At 38.4% G+C, this 18,463-nt stretch overlaps 1 protein-coding gene across 1 annotated transcript in view; it reads right to left on the reverse strand.

Annotated features, from left to right (window-relative positions):
* PARD6G (par-6 family cell polarity regulator gamma) overlaps positions 1-18,463 on the reverse strand; it is a 66,360-nt gene that overhangs the window by 29,614 nt on the left and 18,283 nt on the right. Inside the window, exon 2 of the mRNA XM_072152414.1 lies at positions 13,300-13,522. Within this exon, the coding sequence (XP_072008515.1) occupies positions 13,300-13,522 (223 nt within the window). The remainder of the gene's footprint in view (positions 1-13,299; positions 13,523-18,463) is intronic.

Raw genomic sequence — 18,463 nt, forward strand, 5'->3', positions numbered from 1 at the left:
TTAAAACACTTTTTAAACTTTATAGCCGGCGCAGGCAGGTACGCGCTCGCCGCTTACCGTGCACGTGGCTACATAGGAAGTGAATGAGAGCCGCGTGCACGGTAAGCGCCGAGCGCGTACCTGCCTGCGCCGGCTATAACGTTTAAAAAGTGTTTTAAACCGCGATACCGCGGTTTAAAACACTAACTAAAATAAGCTCCGGCACCAGCTCACCCTGAGCTGGTGCCCGGTATTTCCATCGGAAACCTGGCACTACAAGTGGTAGGTTTCCTTAATGTGGAACCTTCTACTTAGATGGCCAACCCCCAGTATTGCCGAATTTGCAGAAACTAGGAGAGCCTATGGATTCTTATTGACTAAGCTACCACAGACACAGTCTCCCTCACAACATAGAAGCAGGACATTCCAGGCCTTTCTTCCTTAATCCAGGCCCACAAACTCGTGCTCTCTTCTATGTTTTGCGAGGTGCAAATGAATATATTAATATTACCTGACATTTTTAAGCTATTTTTTAAATTTCAGAAGTGGTAGTAGCAAATCACAAAGGTTACTGTTGCCTTTGTTTCTGCTCCTTTCTTCTTCTTTAGTGAGTGCAGTTTCTGAAAGCCTTCTCAGATCCGTATACATAAGATAGATGATGAAGCTTAAAGCGAACTGGTCATCAGAAATTGGCCAAATAAACCACTACCAGTATGTTATCATGCAGCGGAGAAGTTTCTAGATCATGTTTCTTTCATGGCCTTGTGTGGTGGCATCATCCAGAAAATCAACTTTGAAGTTATACGAAGTTAAGAAGGCGGAGAGTTTAACACTGAAGTCCAGCTTTCTCTGCCTAAAAAGCCCTTCTCACTGTAATTGATGGTCCTGCGACATCATTAACCAGGAGATGTTCAGAGGTGGGAAGAGCTTGACTTCAATGTTAAACTCTCCAGTTCCCTGACTTTCTTTGAAATCAGGTGTTCACTGGTTCTATTAAGAAACATGATGGAGACGCTGATCACACAGGAACATTTTTCTTTAAAACGTTCTTTTTAACATTATATAAAATACTTACGTCCCCGATTGACTTCGAACCCGCAGTCTGTCTGTTTAAACTATGGCTGAATCACACAATGATCTTTCTCAATGAGGCGCTGTTAATGGCACTGAGGTGGATGGATCCGCGACCCCCCAGGTGCTCCCAATGAAAAACCCTGGTTAATGATGTTGTTCCATATGAAAAAGTAGTCTTCCTACATAGGCAGCGCCCCGAAAAATCTACACAAGTATGGTGTAGGTGGTGCAACTCTCCCGACTCTATACTCTGCTTTGTCCTTCTCACTTGATGCCCTTAGGTAAATTGTGTATTGCCAGTTTAACAAACCCTACCTGCTATGCCGGCTTTGGTGCAAACCCATGGAATGGGGAGATTGTATTGGATGTATTTTGGTTATTTTGTACACTGCTTCTCTGTGTATGAGGTTTTGTTGTATATGGCACATAACCTGTATTGTATATTCAATAAAAAAGTAACAAAAAATAAAAAATAATAATTGTACCCTTGGTTCTAAACCAGCAAACCTGAACCGCTCTCTTCCAGGTGCATAGTCAAAAGGAATACGGTAGTCTCCAGCTCCCTTGTAAAAAGTAGTTTGAGAAGGATAAGATGGCACTCACTTTTCCAATAAAATGTGCTATAAGCTTTACTGATCATTTACAGATCAACAGGACAGCATTATGTGAATACAGTCATGAAAAACAATGAGGTCTTCACGTGTTACAAACTTTGGTGGGTCTTTAGTCATATGACTAAAGACCTGTTGAGGTGTGTAATGCAATTTTATTGGACAAGTGAGTGTAGTTTTATTCTCAAACCACTGAGATCCACAAGGACCAATAGTTCTTGGCACTATCCACACATATACACATCCCAACAGCTGTCCCGAGTGGAGATTTGGTCAAAGAGGCAATATTAGTTGCTCCAAAAGGTTCTAAAGGTGGTGCTCTGCCAAAAAGGTTCTCAAACCACCCTTGGTTCTAGGCAGAAAATAGCATCACCAAGATAATCTTGCAGACCAAGCCCAATTTTCTGCATGAGACATCCATACTTGATCTTGGGGAATAGACAGGATTAAAATTAGTAAACTTGGAATTCCTCATAGCCAGCTCAAGACGGTCAATTAATTTCATTCAAATAATGCACTATAGTGGTTGAGTACACAATTCTATCTAGTAAACTAAAATAGTTTACTAGTCCTACTACTGTCATGACATTGGTACTGTATTCCAGTTTGTTATTCAAAAAAACTCTTTGAATCGAAAAAAAGAGAAATAACTGATAAAACTGCATTGAGCTGCTCCACCAGAACAAAAAAGGCCATATGGTCCTGCTTTAATATATTGAACTCAATTTTGGACAAGTGGCACTGTGGTACAGTGCAACAAGGAGTTGGGAATGTGAAAATTCTTACACACTTAAATAGTAACCTACATAACATCTGCCAAATTGACGATGCATTACTTAGGAAATTGCTAAATGAAACATTGAAAGCAGTGCATAAAGTGTTTGGAAAACACACAATTCCTTCTTTTAACAGAATGTGGGTCACCAGCCTCTGATATGAAGTATTCCACCGGTCAGCAATGTGCTGGTTGTCCTGGAGCTGCAGGGAGCAGGAGGCATGTTAATAAGTGGAACATTCCCACCAGTGACCTGCCATTAGCAAGGGAATGCTCACACAATTATGAAGGGTCAGCCTTTGACCTCAGGGCTCCAACATGGCCTCATGTACTCTCAACACTATTAACTTAAAAGAGGGTTAACATAAACAACACTATCCAACTCACGGCCCCAAGTGTGTTTCTACAACAGTTTTTTGTTATTTTTTTACAAATGCGTTGTTTTAAGACAACAATTAAGTAAGTGACTAGTACAGCATCAGTCACGATTCCACACTCTATTAAAAAACAGTGTTAGTTTCCAGAGCCTAAAATTAGGCATTTTATCCTCATTTAGATTGGTTTGGAGAGAACAGTAATTTCCTTTTTGTGTCCCTGTAGACCAACTTGTTCCAGTTCTACTAGTTCATAGCTTAGATACAAACCAAGTATGTAAAGCAATTTATCCAGCTTCTAGATCTTCAATATAAACAGTCATTGAAAATTCTCTGTGGTATAAACAGGCTTGGCCAAGTTGAACTATTTCTTATACACAATTTTCTCAAGAACTATATGAGGCTTTTTGAAGAGTTAGTGACCTGTCACCTCTTCCGACACATTTATTTTAGTAAATACTGGCATTCCCCATGAAACAACTATTCCTGAGAATCTCATTTTATTTTATTAACGTGGATATTCTTTTCAGACATTTACAGAGAATTATCCAAGGTAGCGTTACCATTCGGGGGGAGGGAGAGGGAGTGTTAGATTAGGAATTTAGGGATGTGAGATACCCAACATATTGAGGTTTTATTTATTTATTTTGCAATCTAGGGATGATATTAGCTAAGAAAAAAAAAAAAGATTTTTTTTTTACTGCATTTCTAGGCATCCTAGAGTACTTTAATCCTAGGGAGTCTGTTCACTTATACACTATACTATACTACTGCATCACAGATCCAGCATGGAACCCATGGCCTGATGATGTCATGGAACCAAGATGACAAAACGTAAGATATGGCATAGGACCTGTGCATGGGCAAATTTCATGTATCGACCACAGGAGACCCAACTTCCCTGCAAACAGCTACGCCAAACTATTATCTCAATTACATTATATATCACGATAATGTATCCACGGCACTGTAGTTGGTCTGTGAAATCCAGTCATGCATGGTCCAAGATTCACAGACCACCCACAGTTTAAGAGCCCTAAAGGGAACCTGTTAGCATACTTATTCTGCACCAACCATAGACAGCATAAAACACCAACAGGCTTTATTTATATTACTATTATATTTTTCATTCGCAACAGTTTCACACATTTTTTAAAATGAGCCAGGACCTCCACTGGAAGTCTGGCTCTGCCTACATTAGCTTGATGGTTAAGTCTCTTGCAATTGGCATTTGTTAACAAGGCAGAGCCCTGCGGAAACAAGATGGAGGGATACGCCTGTGAGAAATTTTTCGTCGTTTCCAGAGCCCACCTGTATTTCACGATGTCCAGTATTAGCATGCAGTACTCCACTTACCATTAAATGGTGGAAATTTGGATGTGGTTGTGAGCCATGACTCCCAGAAGTGAAACACACATGACTTGATTAACATATGTAAAATCTTCCAAATAAAAATTTATGTTAAAGAAAAAAAAAAATGTCTAGAGTTGTTTCTCTATTGGGAAGCGATGGGCACGAAGTCCAATATGACAAGCTGTTACCTTTACTATGGATACAAGTTCTTCAAAGGCAAATAAGTCCAAACACAAAAGGAGAGGAAAAAGTTCTATTAGGACTCATGCTATGCCCCAATAGAATACTGCAGCCACAGCACCAATGGCTCCATTCAAGGAACTCTGTGTAAGGCCATACAGTCTCCATATTTTGGCTGAGTTCTGTGCATATGACCTAAACCAATATAGAACTGACTGCTTTGTAAATCAATATAAGCCTAATCCATTTCTAGCACAAAGAGCAGGCAAAAAGACGATGACATGATGTAGCAACCATCACTTCAAGTCTAAACATTGCATTACAAAAATGTAACCTTCACATTCTGTGCATAGTGTGCAAATGAAGTTACTGCCAAGTAATCTGAACTGCACATGCATTTCTCCTGTGTGAGGAAGGAAAAGGTAAAGCTGTTCTATGACCTGTGATTGTTGTGAAAAAATATGCAAATAAAACAGCATTCTATGTGACTTCAGAGAAAAGTCAGATTGTGAAGCAAATCTGGGTAAATAACCTCAGATTTCTAAAATTTATTTCCATTTCTTCCCAATGTCTAGAAAAAAAAAACTGCAGCAATAGGAAGTGGACTAGAGGTGGAAAATTGTATTCAGTTGTACTGAGAAGGTAGCACATACAGGTGTAATAAATATAAATGGCATGGAAAAGGGCTACCAAGCCCAAGATCAGTCAGTTAGGATTAAGATGACACACATCTGACCTACTAATCATAGAGAATGTAAGTGTGTCACAGGTACAACAATGTGTTACATTGCTTGTACTGAAATACATATTCCATGCCATAGTGAAGAATCATACAAGTGCACTTGTCCTATTCACTCCTATTCAGACACAGTCACCAGAATAAAATGGCTTTGGGTGACACGTGGCATGGAATGGGCCCTGTATTTTTAATAAGATGCAATTGTGATACCACTGAAGAATGTGAATGCCCCATTTAGAATATCTGCACATGCAGAGTGAAATTTACCCCAGCTGCAATTCCACAGCCGATCTGCAAGGATCAGAAACCAGGTGAAAACATGTGTGTTTAGGGATTCATTTTTCCTGATGTGTTTGCAATGAGTTTTGAAAACTCAGTGAAAACCCATCCACAGTGAATTGGGTGAAGAGTGCATAAAATCCCCTTCAGAGATGATAATTCAGTTTCCTAAACAGTAATTCATCCTGGGCCAATACTAGTAACAGAAAAGCTTTTATATAATAAGATGCATATCTTTTCCTCCTTGTACTTATCCTAGTCTAAATCACAGCTGAAATCTTCTCACAAAGCCTCTAAATAAACTGGTGAATAAAGAAGCACTTGGTACCGTAGCTCTTTGCATTTAGTGTAACACAATACCAATACCAAACACAATCCTAGTCCAAAACTGCTAATATATTCGTCATACAGTATAAGCTAGATGTGTATCCATGTGATAAGAACAGTCAGTAAATTTTATCATGAAGATAAGGTGTGATCAAGAGTCAAGGAATGGCTCAGGAAGAAGATTACGTTGCCAAAAAGACCCTACAAACTAAAAAGGGGTATTCTCGTCTGGGCATTCGCATTCAGTTTCATTAATCTTCCATATATAAACATTTCTTCAATTGGATGTTATTAAAAAAAATGTTCCTGTGTGAAGATAATGTCCTATAAATGTAGTCAAGTTGTCCCTTAGAAACCAGATAGCTTCCCCGGATACGACCAAGTCACACACTGGCAGCGGTGGCCAGACTTGGGCTATAGAGTACTGTCTGACCTCCTGGATTCAGCGTCCATTACCACAGGACGGCTGTGGGACTTGCAGTAACTCCCGGACATTTCGTATACAAAACTTTGTTTATTTGTGCAATCCCTCCAGCAGAGGTGGTCGTATCCGAGGAAGCCATTTCGTTTCTAAGGGACCATATGACTACATTTATGAGAAATTATCTTCACACAGGAACATTTTTTTTAATAACATCTAATTGAAGAAATGTTTATATATGACAGATTTATCAAACTGAATGTGAATGCCCAGGCAAGAATACCCCTTTAATCCTTACAGTACAACATGGTCATCTAAAAATACACAAGTGAAATTATTTCATCACTATGACTGACAACTGCACTAATACAGTATAGGAAACATGCAAATACGATTTCCAAGGTGGGAAATGGAAAAGGATTGCTACCTTGAAAGGCAGCCCCCTTAACACCAAGCATGACTTACAAGATGTCTAATAAGATGTGGAATTAAGCCAAACCAGTATATCTATTCCAGAAGGAACAGACACCCAACTGTAGACAGCACTGTTTCAACCTGGTTGGGTCTCCTCAGGACAGCGTAGGGAACTGGATTGGCTGTGTTAGAGGCTATTGACTTGGGTCAGGTAAGTAGGCAAAAGTTCTCCTCATGGAGTATGCCAATTAAGGTAGCCTCACACAGTATGTGTATATTGTACATAGTGCTGTTTAACACAGTCCTCGATCACAGACTGATTAGATTAAATAATAGTGTGCAATGCCAAGGCATTGGTCCGGCCTCACCTGGAATATGCTGTACAGTTCTGGGCACCGGTCCATAAAAAGGATGCCCTGGAGCTGGAGAGGGTACAATGCAGAGCCACAAAAATGATAAGGGGTATGAAGGGTCTAAGTTATGAGTAAAGATTAAAACAACTAGATTTATTTAATCTGAAAAAAAAAAAAAAAGACCAAAAGGAAGGGACATGATTAATTTATATAAATATATGAATGGTCCATACAATAAAATATGGTGGAAAGTTGTTCATATCAAAAAGACAAGGGGGCACGGTCTCAGCCTGGAAAAACAAGGTTTAGTCACCAGAGGTGACAGGGCTTTTTAACTATGAGAACTGTCAATCTGTGGAAAAGCCTGCCTCGGGCACTGGTCACAGTATGGAGAGCAGAGAGCTTCGAGAAGGGTCTAGATGCCTTTATACATATAAATAACATTGATGGTTATGTTATATAGAATTGTTTCCCCTAAATCCCGTCCTCATCCAATTCCTTCCCGTCCTTGGTTGAAAGTGATGGACAGGTGTCTTTTTTCAACCGTATAAACTATGTAACTGTACAGAGTCCGGTGTCCTGGGGTAATCACATGGCTGGGGATGGAATTCCCTGCATCATAGACTGAGATAATCACAGGCTGATCAGGGACTGTGTGAAAGCAGCTAATCACAATTAGAGTCTTCCCTATGAAGCAGAGTAAGAAAATGAAGATTATACTTGATCTTTTTCAATAAAATTACTACCATGCTACCTCCAGAAGGATGTTGTAGAGCAACTGCAGTGGAGAAGATTAAATATAGTTTGTAGGGGAGGAAATTAAATAAATGTCTCTTAGGCCTCCTGCATATGAACACTATAGTGCGGCATTCAACAAACTGTGGTCATTTTGTGGCCCACGTGTCAGTGTCATGGTTCACATGCCAAGGAAAGTAGAAAAGGGCAGTTGCCTTGAACACATGGCCAAAAAAAACATAGCCATGTATAGGAGCCTATTGGAATAAACAGGGAAGTTTGCCACACATCAATGTCATTGTTTGTGTGATTGTAACTGTACATTGATTATTCTGATCATTCTCAGATGGGAAGTAAACATCTCCATATGACAGCCATTGTAGTCCTTAGTAAAAAAATAAGCAGGAACTTAAATTAATAAAATGACAAGTCACACTAAACTTTATAGCATAACATTAAAACATTACAGAATGACTATCCACATTCCAAAAATTATTGAAAGCCCTGGTAAAAATGTGGCAGCAGTTGAAAAGGACTAGATGCTTTTCTAATGAGAAATGTTGTTATAACTGCTCAGAATTAGCTTTTTTTTTAAAGAAAAAAACATTGCAAACAATGTAAGCACTAACCATCAGGCAGAAAACAATACATCCTCTCTGAGAAGATGGTGAGAAATTCCTGCAAAAAGGTGAATATAAACGCCTTTTCTGTGCTATGAAGATATTAAAACATAAAAACTGTTTAGTGTTCACTTATGCCCAGATCACAAGTAGCCGCCTGACAAAGATAACAATTTAGCTGTTACATTCCTGTACTGCATGTGTGTTTTCATGTGAGTAGCAGTTTCCCTTTTTTTACTCTCCACCCTCAAAAATCTACAACAACTTTTAAATTTTTCTATGTAAGGAGCACTCTACAGCCTTTTTATCACTTTTTATTGGATTTTTTTGATTTTTCTAAAAAAGTCGTATTTTCGACTTTGGGCGCTATTTTCCCAAACCCTGGGAATAACCATTATTATATTTTGATAGATAGACATAGCAAGAGACAACATGGTTATAATTTTTACTGTTTATTTATATTTATATCAGTTCTAGGGAAAGGGAGGCGAGTAGAATTTTTAGGTTTTCTTAATATAATTTTTTGTTTTTGGCAGTACTGTATATGGGGATATTCCTCATCATTCATTACAATGTTCAAATCGCACATGTAATGAATAGGTTAAAACCAGAAAGCTTTGGGTCTTTGTAAGATTGCAGCGCCCACATGCCGCCAGGATTTCAATGCCTCCGGCAGCTTTGCCTGGGGGCATTTACAGGGTTAACAACTGAGGGTGTTACTGTTGAGTTTTTGCTGCAGTATGCACCAAAGCCCACCCTGTATGGAGAGGGCTCAGCCCGTGAGCTCTCTCCATACACCCGCAGCCAGCATGGGACATAATATTACGTCACATGATGGTAAGGGGTTAATATTTACAAAGAAATTAACTTAAAATGACACCACATAGGGGGGCAAGTATCACTTCTATTGCTTTCTTTTTGTTTTTGTGCATTTTTTTGAGAGACTTTTTGCAATTTGAGACTTTTTTTTAGGTACAGAATCAAGCAGTGTACCAAGGTTAGCTGCCTCCAGGATGTATTGCAGATGCCGTATTTATCTCTGTACCCTAGATGTTTGATCAACTTGTGAGACTTTTGGGCTCTGAAATTGTCCCATTCTTGCACCTAATAAGTCCCAAAACAGTATGCTAGACCCAGACTTAATTTTGGGAGCTACTATTTGGGACTAAAAAGTCCCACACCACAAAAAGTCACAAAAGTGAGACTAAACAGGCAACTCATGTATCACAAAGGGGAAGAACTTAAGATACATTGCAATGATTAAGTAGGCCAACTTCAGGAAATTTGAAAAAGTGGCAGTCGAAAATCTACGATACATAAAATTGTTAAATTTGATTTTCTCTCACATATGAAAACTACAACTGTTATCTTTGTACATAAACATGAAGGTTTTGCATGAACACTTCCAATACATTTGTTCTGCATTTGAATATTTAGATCAAACCATTACAAAAACACACAACATTAGAATCAGTTTTGTTCACATCTTCAAGCCATGTATTCAGAGTATTCCCTTGTACAGTTCTGATTATACGAGGGCGGTTCAATAAGTACCCATGTTTGAAAACAGAGGACGTTCCTGAGGGAAGTTGGTGTTATCATCGTGTACTGCCATATATCGAACGACGGCAAAACCAATTGCAGACTGATTGGTTAGTTTGGATTCGGCAGCCATTTTAGTAAGATGTGTTTCGTGATTTTCGGGAAGATGAAAAAAAGAGCAGTATTGTTCGGAAATTCGCTTTTTGTTTTTGGATGGGAAAAAATGCGAGGAGATTTTAAACGTGGGCGAACATCTTTTTGATGAGGAGCGACCAGGAGACACCCAGCAGACGTGGTTACCGAGGAAATCATTTAAAAAGTCCACGACATAAACACGCTGATCGATGAACGAAAGTGCGTGGAGTAGCAGAGGCTGTAGGTGTGTCGACCCGAACTGCAATTAATATTTTACATGATTAGTTGGCGATGAAAATATTGTCGGCCCGATGGGCGCCGTGATTGCTCAAGGTGGACAATAAGCGGATGCGGCTGTTAACTTCGAAGTAGTGTTTGGAGCAATTTAATCAAGATCCAAAAGAGTTTTTGCGTCAAGTTGTCACCATTGATGAAACCTGGATTCATCATTACACACCAGAAACTAAGCAACAATCAAAATAATGGATTTCTCCCGATTAATCTGCTCCAAAGAAGGCAGAGACAGTCCCATCGGCCGGTAAGGTCATGGTGATGATTTTTTGGGATGTGAACGGCGTCATCCTCATGGTTTTTGTAGAAAAAGGAAGAACGATCACTGGACAATACTACAGTGAGTTATTGGACCACTTTGACCAAAAATTGAAGGAGACACGGCTGCATTTGGCGAAAAAGAAGGTGCTGTTTCAACACTATAATGCACCAGCACATTCATCCAGAGTTGTTGCCGCCAAACTGCATGAATTGCGTTGTGAATTGCTGCCGCGCCCCGATCTGGCTCACAGGAAATTTTTTTTCGCTCAAATGAGGAAGTCATTGCCGAGACAGAGGCGTATTTTGGAGAGTTCAACAAATCCTATTTTTTAGAGGGGTTCAAAAAAAATGTCAGGAACGTTGGGAGAAGTGTATCTTTCTAAAAGGGGACTATGTTAAAAAAAATAATTTTTTTTTTTAAATGGTGCCTGCATTTCTAATACGGGTACTTATTGAACCATCCTCGTATATCTACCTTTGGGGGACATTTCTCCTCTTTTTTTTTTTTCATAAACCACTCACCCTGCAAAGTTCGCTGCAACCTAGTTTTTCAAAGCTGCCCCTGATTAATCTTAGAAAATAAGCACAATTGGAGTAAAAAGTCTAAATTTTTGGCACAAGTTACCTTCAGTCCCAGGCAGACATAGGAAAACATTTAGAAGGTGTGTCTTTTAGTGTGACTTTTTAGACAAAACTCATATGCCTCAGATATCAACCTCTAAAATAAAAAAGGCAAGCCCAAAAGCTAAAAAACACAGGCACACATTTTCACAGTCATATACTACCCAGCATCTTTTTATCTTTTTTTTTTAAACTCCTTCCATCTGTATAGAAAAGCATGGGTAAAAAAATGTAGTTGATACATGAGAACTCTGGATAACAATAGTACTCAAACAATTTTCATCTGAACGCAGCTATGTGTATGGCTGGTAACATACATAGGGGCATTTCCATCTCCTCACAATATATTGAATTTATTGTCAAACAGATGGGGGGGCCTTCTCTGCACCCACGTCCCAGCCGTCAAGAACCAGGGAGACGGCATGCTGTCTTACTCCCCAGAAATAAATGGAAATACCTATGCATTTGTGGATAGCTCTCCATCTTCATTGGCTACAAGACCGATGTCCTTCATCTATCAGTGTTTTTGAGATGAACTGGTCTTTGGCCTCTATCCGCCTAATTTTCACCAACCTGAACATGAATATTCATCAACAAACAATTTTGTTTTTGGCGGCAACTGCCTCTTACTGCTACATTCAGATACAACCCATTGCATCAGACATATCCATTATATGCCAGAATCAATAATGAAAGCAAGCTCTAAGTTGCAGTGCTTCATAAATCCTTTACCATACCATCAAACAGACACTACAGCATCTAGAAGTCTTAAAACAGCCTACTGGCCATCACGTATGGATGCCTATTAGATCCAGCTAGTGGCAGGGAGTTAAAGATGTAGGCCAATGCTGAAATTATATTATGTAATACAGAAATAAAACAGTCTATATCTTGATCAATTCCCAATGTTGGACTGAAAAACATTTAAATATACAGAAAATAGAAAACAGAAGAGTATACAAACTCATAAAAACAACTAAAGCAGAAAAAAGTCTAGTGTTTTTCTCAATTGATTGTGTACCACTATATTCCATTTGGTGCACCTTGTGCCCACTACTTTTGTATTTATGCTGCTTAACAGGTTTTAAAACAGAAATGTTGATCTTATGCATCAAATATTGTAGGTATAAAATTGTCTTCAGCATTATTCCCAACAAGTTCCTGGAATCCTAGAGAAAAAAAATTAGCAATTTCACGACTTTTACAATACATTTCAGGTCAAATGTCTTATTCTATTTCCTTGTAGGTCAGTAAAGGTTACGCTCAAGGGGCTTCTAGGAGGTACATAGGGGGTGTCCGCAATCCTGCCACACAAGCTGTGATGTGACCATAAAAGTCTTGTTAAATACTTAATTTAAATCCATGAAATCTAGTGTATGCTACAACCAAGCTAAAATGAGCCAAAGCTTTGCTGCTGTGTTTCAGTTTACTACAAAGGTCAATAATACTTACCCACTTAAACAGCTCAGCCTACTTAAAACAGAAAATTACTAATAACCTGAAGGCAAGGTCTTATCACCCAAATGTCACGTCCAGTTAAACAGAAATTTGTCAGTGAGTTAACAAAGGCTGCAGTGGCCTCTAGTTATCAAGATTTTAATCACTTAAACATCAAGTATAGGAAGCTGCCGAACAGAGGATTTAATCTTTAATTCTATGCACTAAAAGCATTTTACTTCCTATAGTTCAACCACACAAAATACACTGGATTCCTGCATGTAGAACTTATTTATCTAGATAGTGGTAATAATAATAATAATAATAATATTATTATAAAAAAATATAATAAAAATAAAAACAAATATTATGCAGCAACTTGAGTACTATCCATAGAACAACAAGACAATTATTCAGAATGTCTTTCAGGTAGACAGACACAGAGAGCAAGATTCTAGGGATTGTACAGTGCATAACAACTTAAATGTACTTGTGTAAAATAATATTAAAAACAATTTAACTAAAAAGAAGAATCAGGGTTTACATCTCTCTGGGTGGTCCAGTTAATCCTTTTAAAGCACAACCACTGAACACATAAACATCCAAGTAGCATGCTAGCACTTAACTTGGCAGTATACCAAGTTGAAAGTTCTTCAATCCTCGACCCAAGCAATGTGAACTCCCAAAACAATAATCCAAATCTAAATCTGTAATCCTCTGAAAGAAATCAGCGGACTCTGTCTTGACATAAAGATAATGTTAAGTGTGGTCATCTTACCTTGCTTTTGAATGAATACTCTGAGCAGAGGGTTGGCACTAGAAACGGCTTTACAGAAATTGTCATCATTGTTAATTGGAAGAAGGTCACCATGGACATCAGCATAGCCAAGCATAACATCTACATTGGAAATATTGTGGATCTGAAGGAGGAGATTATAGAAGTCCTCAAACGTTCCAGGCTTATATCGATTTAGGGAGAATCTTCTAAACTCCGCTCCATACTGAAAGCAGAATACAAAAATGTCCATTAAAACTTCTTGATCAAATCTTGAAAGCTACACACATAAAGGCAATTTAAGGCTACATTCACATTGATGTGTGCCCGCCGTACCATAGCACAGCAGCACACGGCGGCGCCGAGGAGAGCGCTGCTCACCCCCACCCCTCTCCATAGAGGAACATTGCGCACGGTGCCGTATTCCGGGAAAAGATAGGACACTTGTGCTGCACCATACCACTCCTGTAGGGCGCTGTTCACCCATTGCCAGCTATGGGGATGTATATACGCTGTATACACGTCCCCCATACGTGTGTGTGAGTGCAGCCTTATGCTGAAAATTTAAAAAAATAAATAAATGCTTGACGTAGTAACAGTGATGGGCCAGAAATTAAATCGACTTTCTATTAAAACTTTTTACAATTTACAAACAAATAAAACAGCCTGTTTAATACATATCTTAAAACATTATATTATATATACGGTAACCTGTTTTAATGAAATAGGCGTAGCTGAACATGGCCCATACAAGAACAAAAGCATGAAACAATAGCATTGTTAATAAACATTGTGATATAACATATACATCAATGACCTAAGCAGCATTTAATCTCCTCTATCACTCTGGAATTGAAAATTCTATACAATGCCATTCTCCTGTTCCCCTACTAAATAAAATTGGAACATATATAAGTAGCTATAAATTGACAAGAATTTGTGATCCAGCGAATCAAAGAGACAGCATTAAAGTTACATTTAGGTTAAAAGAAGTTAAACTGCCATATAAGTAGAGATGGCAAAAACTATTTCCGGAGTCATCCAACTGGGATGTAAAGGGGGTTCTTAAACATCCAGGAGCACAGGCAGGTGTCCCAAAAGGCCACTGGTGCTATAAATATAGCTATTTTAGAAATTATTATGAGAGTATAACTTTTATTCGACGTTGAGAGCCACAGAAAAACGCACACCAGTTCAGATAAAAAGCGTTAATTTCCAGGACATGCAGCATATGTGCACTGTCCCAGACGCTATATATTGATTAATGGTAAACTGCAGAAAGGTCAACAGTCACTCTCCATTAATCTTTGGTAATGACCCAGGCCGTAGCCAAATAAAGAAAACTTGTCAATATTTTAGTAGAAGCACACAATGTTAGATGGCAGCTTATATTATGTATACGGCTGCAAAAAGAAAATGACAATGGGGTCAGTTTATCAAACTGTTTACATCATAATTCTGTCATATGTGTCAAAAACAAACATTTATCAAGTTTTTAAGATGGTTTTTAGACACTTCAGACTAGTATGACAAAAGGGGCATGTCCTCAAAAAAGGGGGTTGCCGGGTTAGGGTGAAAAGTTTCCCCATCAAAAATTTATGCAAAATGTCCAAAAATTTGGTCACCAATTACACCAGCTAAAAGTAGGCGCAAAGTCTGACTAGACTGTCTTTTTTTCCAGATTCAACATTTGTATTTGCCTCCCATCTACTGTTTATTTTTGCCATTTTGCCATCATTGTCAAATGAAGGCTTGTTATCTGTAGACATTGAATCAAATTGCACTTCCTTGTACACCAAAGCTGAATTACTGCTTTGAGTGTGTGATCAAAATGACACATCCCAGTTATTCTTTGGGTCAGTGCAATCATAAAAGGTACCAAGTTTATACAGTTTTTGTAATGTAATTAGAAATATTATAATATATATATATGTATATATTTATTATATATTTGCATTGTCATATAATGGACACACAACTTTTTTTATACTTCATTGTATAGAGCCATTGTTTTTCTCATATGCAAATTAATACTAACAAATGAGTGGGCTCAGGTATAGGGGAGGCCTACAAGGTCAAGTTGCTGAGCATATATGTGCTGTCTGTTGATATGTCATGGCTCCCTGCTTAATAAATACACCTCTAGTGCCAAACAGAATGCTCAAATATAATCCGAAATTACCCTTCAAAGAGAAGGGAGAGAAGACACTACACAGGTAGTTGGTCTAAAAATATCAAAAACTTTATTATTACTACAATGCATATAACAAATTTTTTTAAAAAACCATGGAGACAAGAGTGTGGCCTCAACATTGAGGATGTCCACAGGATACAACACAATATTGGGTGGAAAGACACAGAAACAAAAAAGGGCGGTCTAACACCGGACAGTGTGGAGCTAATTCATATGTATATATAGTGGTGAGCTGGATGTCAAAGGGACTGAATTCTATAGGTGCTGTCTACGAATACTAGGTAAGAACTGGTAGTTGCACTAAGGGGCCCTGGTGTACTGGATACATATCTCAGTGGTCACCTTCGTGCTATGTTCATGGTACATACCGTAGACAGCACCTATATAATTCAGTCCCTTTGACATCCAGCTCACCACTTTATATACATATGAATTAGCTCCACACCGTCCGGTGTTAGACCGCCCTTTTTTGTTTCTGTGTCTTTCCACCCAATATTGTGTTGTATCCTGTGGACATCCTCAATGTTGAGGCCACACTCTTGTCTCCATGGTTTTTAAAAAAAATAATAATAAAATTGTTATATGCATTGTAGTAATAATAAAGTTTTTTTGATATTTTTAGACCAACTACCTGTGTATTGCATTAGTGTCTTCTCTCCCTTCTCTTTGAAGGGTAATTTCGGATCATATGCATATTAGCATACTTGACTCTTATCCTGGAAATGACTCTTGATTTCTTCCAGACGACCACTGAACCACGCTCCCTTATTTTGTGTCTCTTCAAATTTCATGCACTGCTCTGCCTCTTTGTTCCCGATTGACAGGTCTTACTGCTAGGACATGCTGCTGTATGGAACTAGTACTTGGGGACCATCTGCCAAAATTCAACTAAAGCTATGTTTACTAATATAAAATATTGTGTCAATTTTTTTACACAATTCCTTGTGTTACATTCTTGTCATGTGACCAGGGTGGTGTCATCTAAGGTCTTTCATCATTTCCATTTGCAAAAATGTGCCCCATGTATGTATCTGATTACATAAAATCACAGCACAGCATTGTCCATGGAGGATGGGGAGGAGTAGAAGACCATGCAGGCTGCTGTGATTTGATGTCATCAGCTACATACATGAGTTATATTTTGCAAATGTAAACATGGTCACATGACAAAGTGCTAAATAGTAAGGGAGCGAGGTATGGGAGGGGGCCAGGCTGAACAGGATATACCTCTGATGCCAGTTGATATAAAATAATTCTGGGGATGTGAGGGAAGCAATTTTTAGCTAAACAAAAGGGTAACATTTAGTTAACAGGGCTCTATGGGAACCTGTCAGTAGCTGGATTTGTGAAAATGTGGTGTCAGGTTCCCTTTAAATGCTGTGATCATTGCTCAGTAAATGAACCCTCTTCGTATACTCTTTATGTTGACCATTCTTAAAGGGTGAAACTGATAGATTTTTCTTCAGGCAGACACTGTAATAAATCGGGCGCAGAATAAAACTGTAAAGTAAAACTACTAAGATGGGATCTGCACCCCTGAGAAATAATACCAACACGCAGACAATAGACCTTAGTAGTGGTTATGTAGTGGAAAGGAAAAAAAAAAAAAAAAAAAAAGTGTGTCTTGGCAACATAAAGGAGGTAATTTATTTTTTTTTGTTAAAGTCACAATATTTTGTGCAACCCATGTAATAGAACTCTACACCAAACAACTTTTGTGACTCTTGAGAGCCGTGTGACAATTAAGGGACTATAACATCTAGATTCTAGTGTTAAATAAGTCACAACACAGTATTACTGAGGCGAAGCAAACTTGCTAGGAGTGGGTTGTGGGAAAAAAAAAATGCATATCCCCCCCCCCAAAAAAAAAACACACCTGCAAAAATTTGAGAAACAGGAAAGCCAAAAATGTGACAAATCATCCCCAAAGTCTTTATTATATAATGAAAGGATAATACAGACAACCAAGACATAAAAACAGTTCAATGCAAGAACACAGTTAGTGTGTACATGGAACTTTTCACCTCCTGTTTTGCAACACAATGGTTAGACCTTTTAGATCCGGCTAAGTACTTAAATAGATAGACACCGAATCTCACAGTGCCCAAATGATGTCAAATAGACTACACAAGTACCCGTTACAACAATGAACCTAGAGGATCCACTACATAATCTACCATACATGCAAAAATTCCAAGATGAGAGGTAAGTATGTCTTATTTCATATAATGTAATATACACATAACGTCAACGAGAGAGAGGATTTCAATAAGTAAATTACTAACTTTAGTGAATAGCCTTCTACAAATTGATTTACAGAATTAAATTTTCAACTTTTTCCGCTTTATAATATCCAGCTGAAGGATCAGACATTCTGCTCAACTTGACACATTCCCTTTAAAACTGATGTACTGAAATACAGCCTATAGGCAAAATGAAGTTGCACAATAGAACACAGCTGTCCATACAGCAAGAGAAGAAATATATATTTCATATGGACAATCATTTAATTGATCAGATCAACCACTTATAGACAGAGAATGGCCTTATGGTACTGGGGATGTGCTAATAAAAATCAACTATATACTGTAAAGGGGACCAAGCAAAACATTCATATAGCCAAAATATCAGAGCTTTAAAAGGACATCTACGATCAGATAACTCTATGGTAGATGCTTATTACTCACCTCCCTGTCCCAATCCAAACACCTTTTATTTTAAGTCTTTTAGAACTGGTGGATATAAAAAAAAAGCCTTATAAACAATGCAAAAGAGACGATAACTAATTTATGCATGTTACCCCCCAGCCGAATGGCACGCCCCCAGACTATGCTAAGAAAGCCGGTGACGAAAAAAAGACGAAAAAAGAAGATTATTGGTGATCGGGAGGGACAGCGAGTAAAAGCTTCTACCACCAGATTATCGGATGGTAGATTTCCTTTGAAAGTTTGTGATGGGAAAGAAGAGTCGCGT

This window comes from Engystomops pustulosus, chromosome 5 (assembly GCF_040894005.1).
Source record: "Engystomops pustulosus chromosome 5, aEngPut4.maternal, whole genome shotgun sequence".
Lineage (NCBI taxonomy): Eukaryota > Metazoa > Chordata > Amphibia > Anura > Leptodactylidae > Engystomops > Engystomops pustulosus.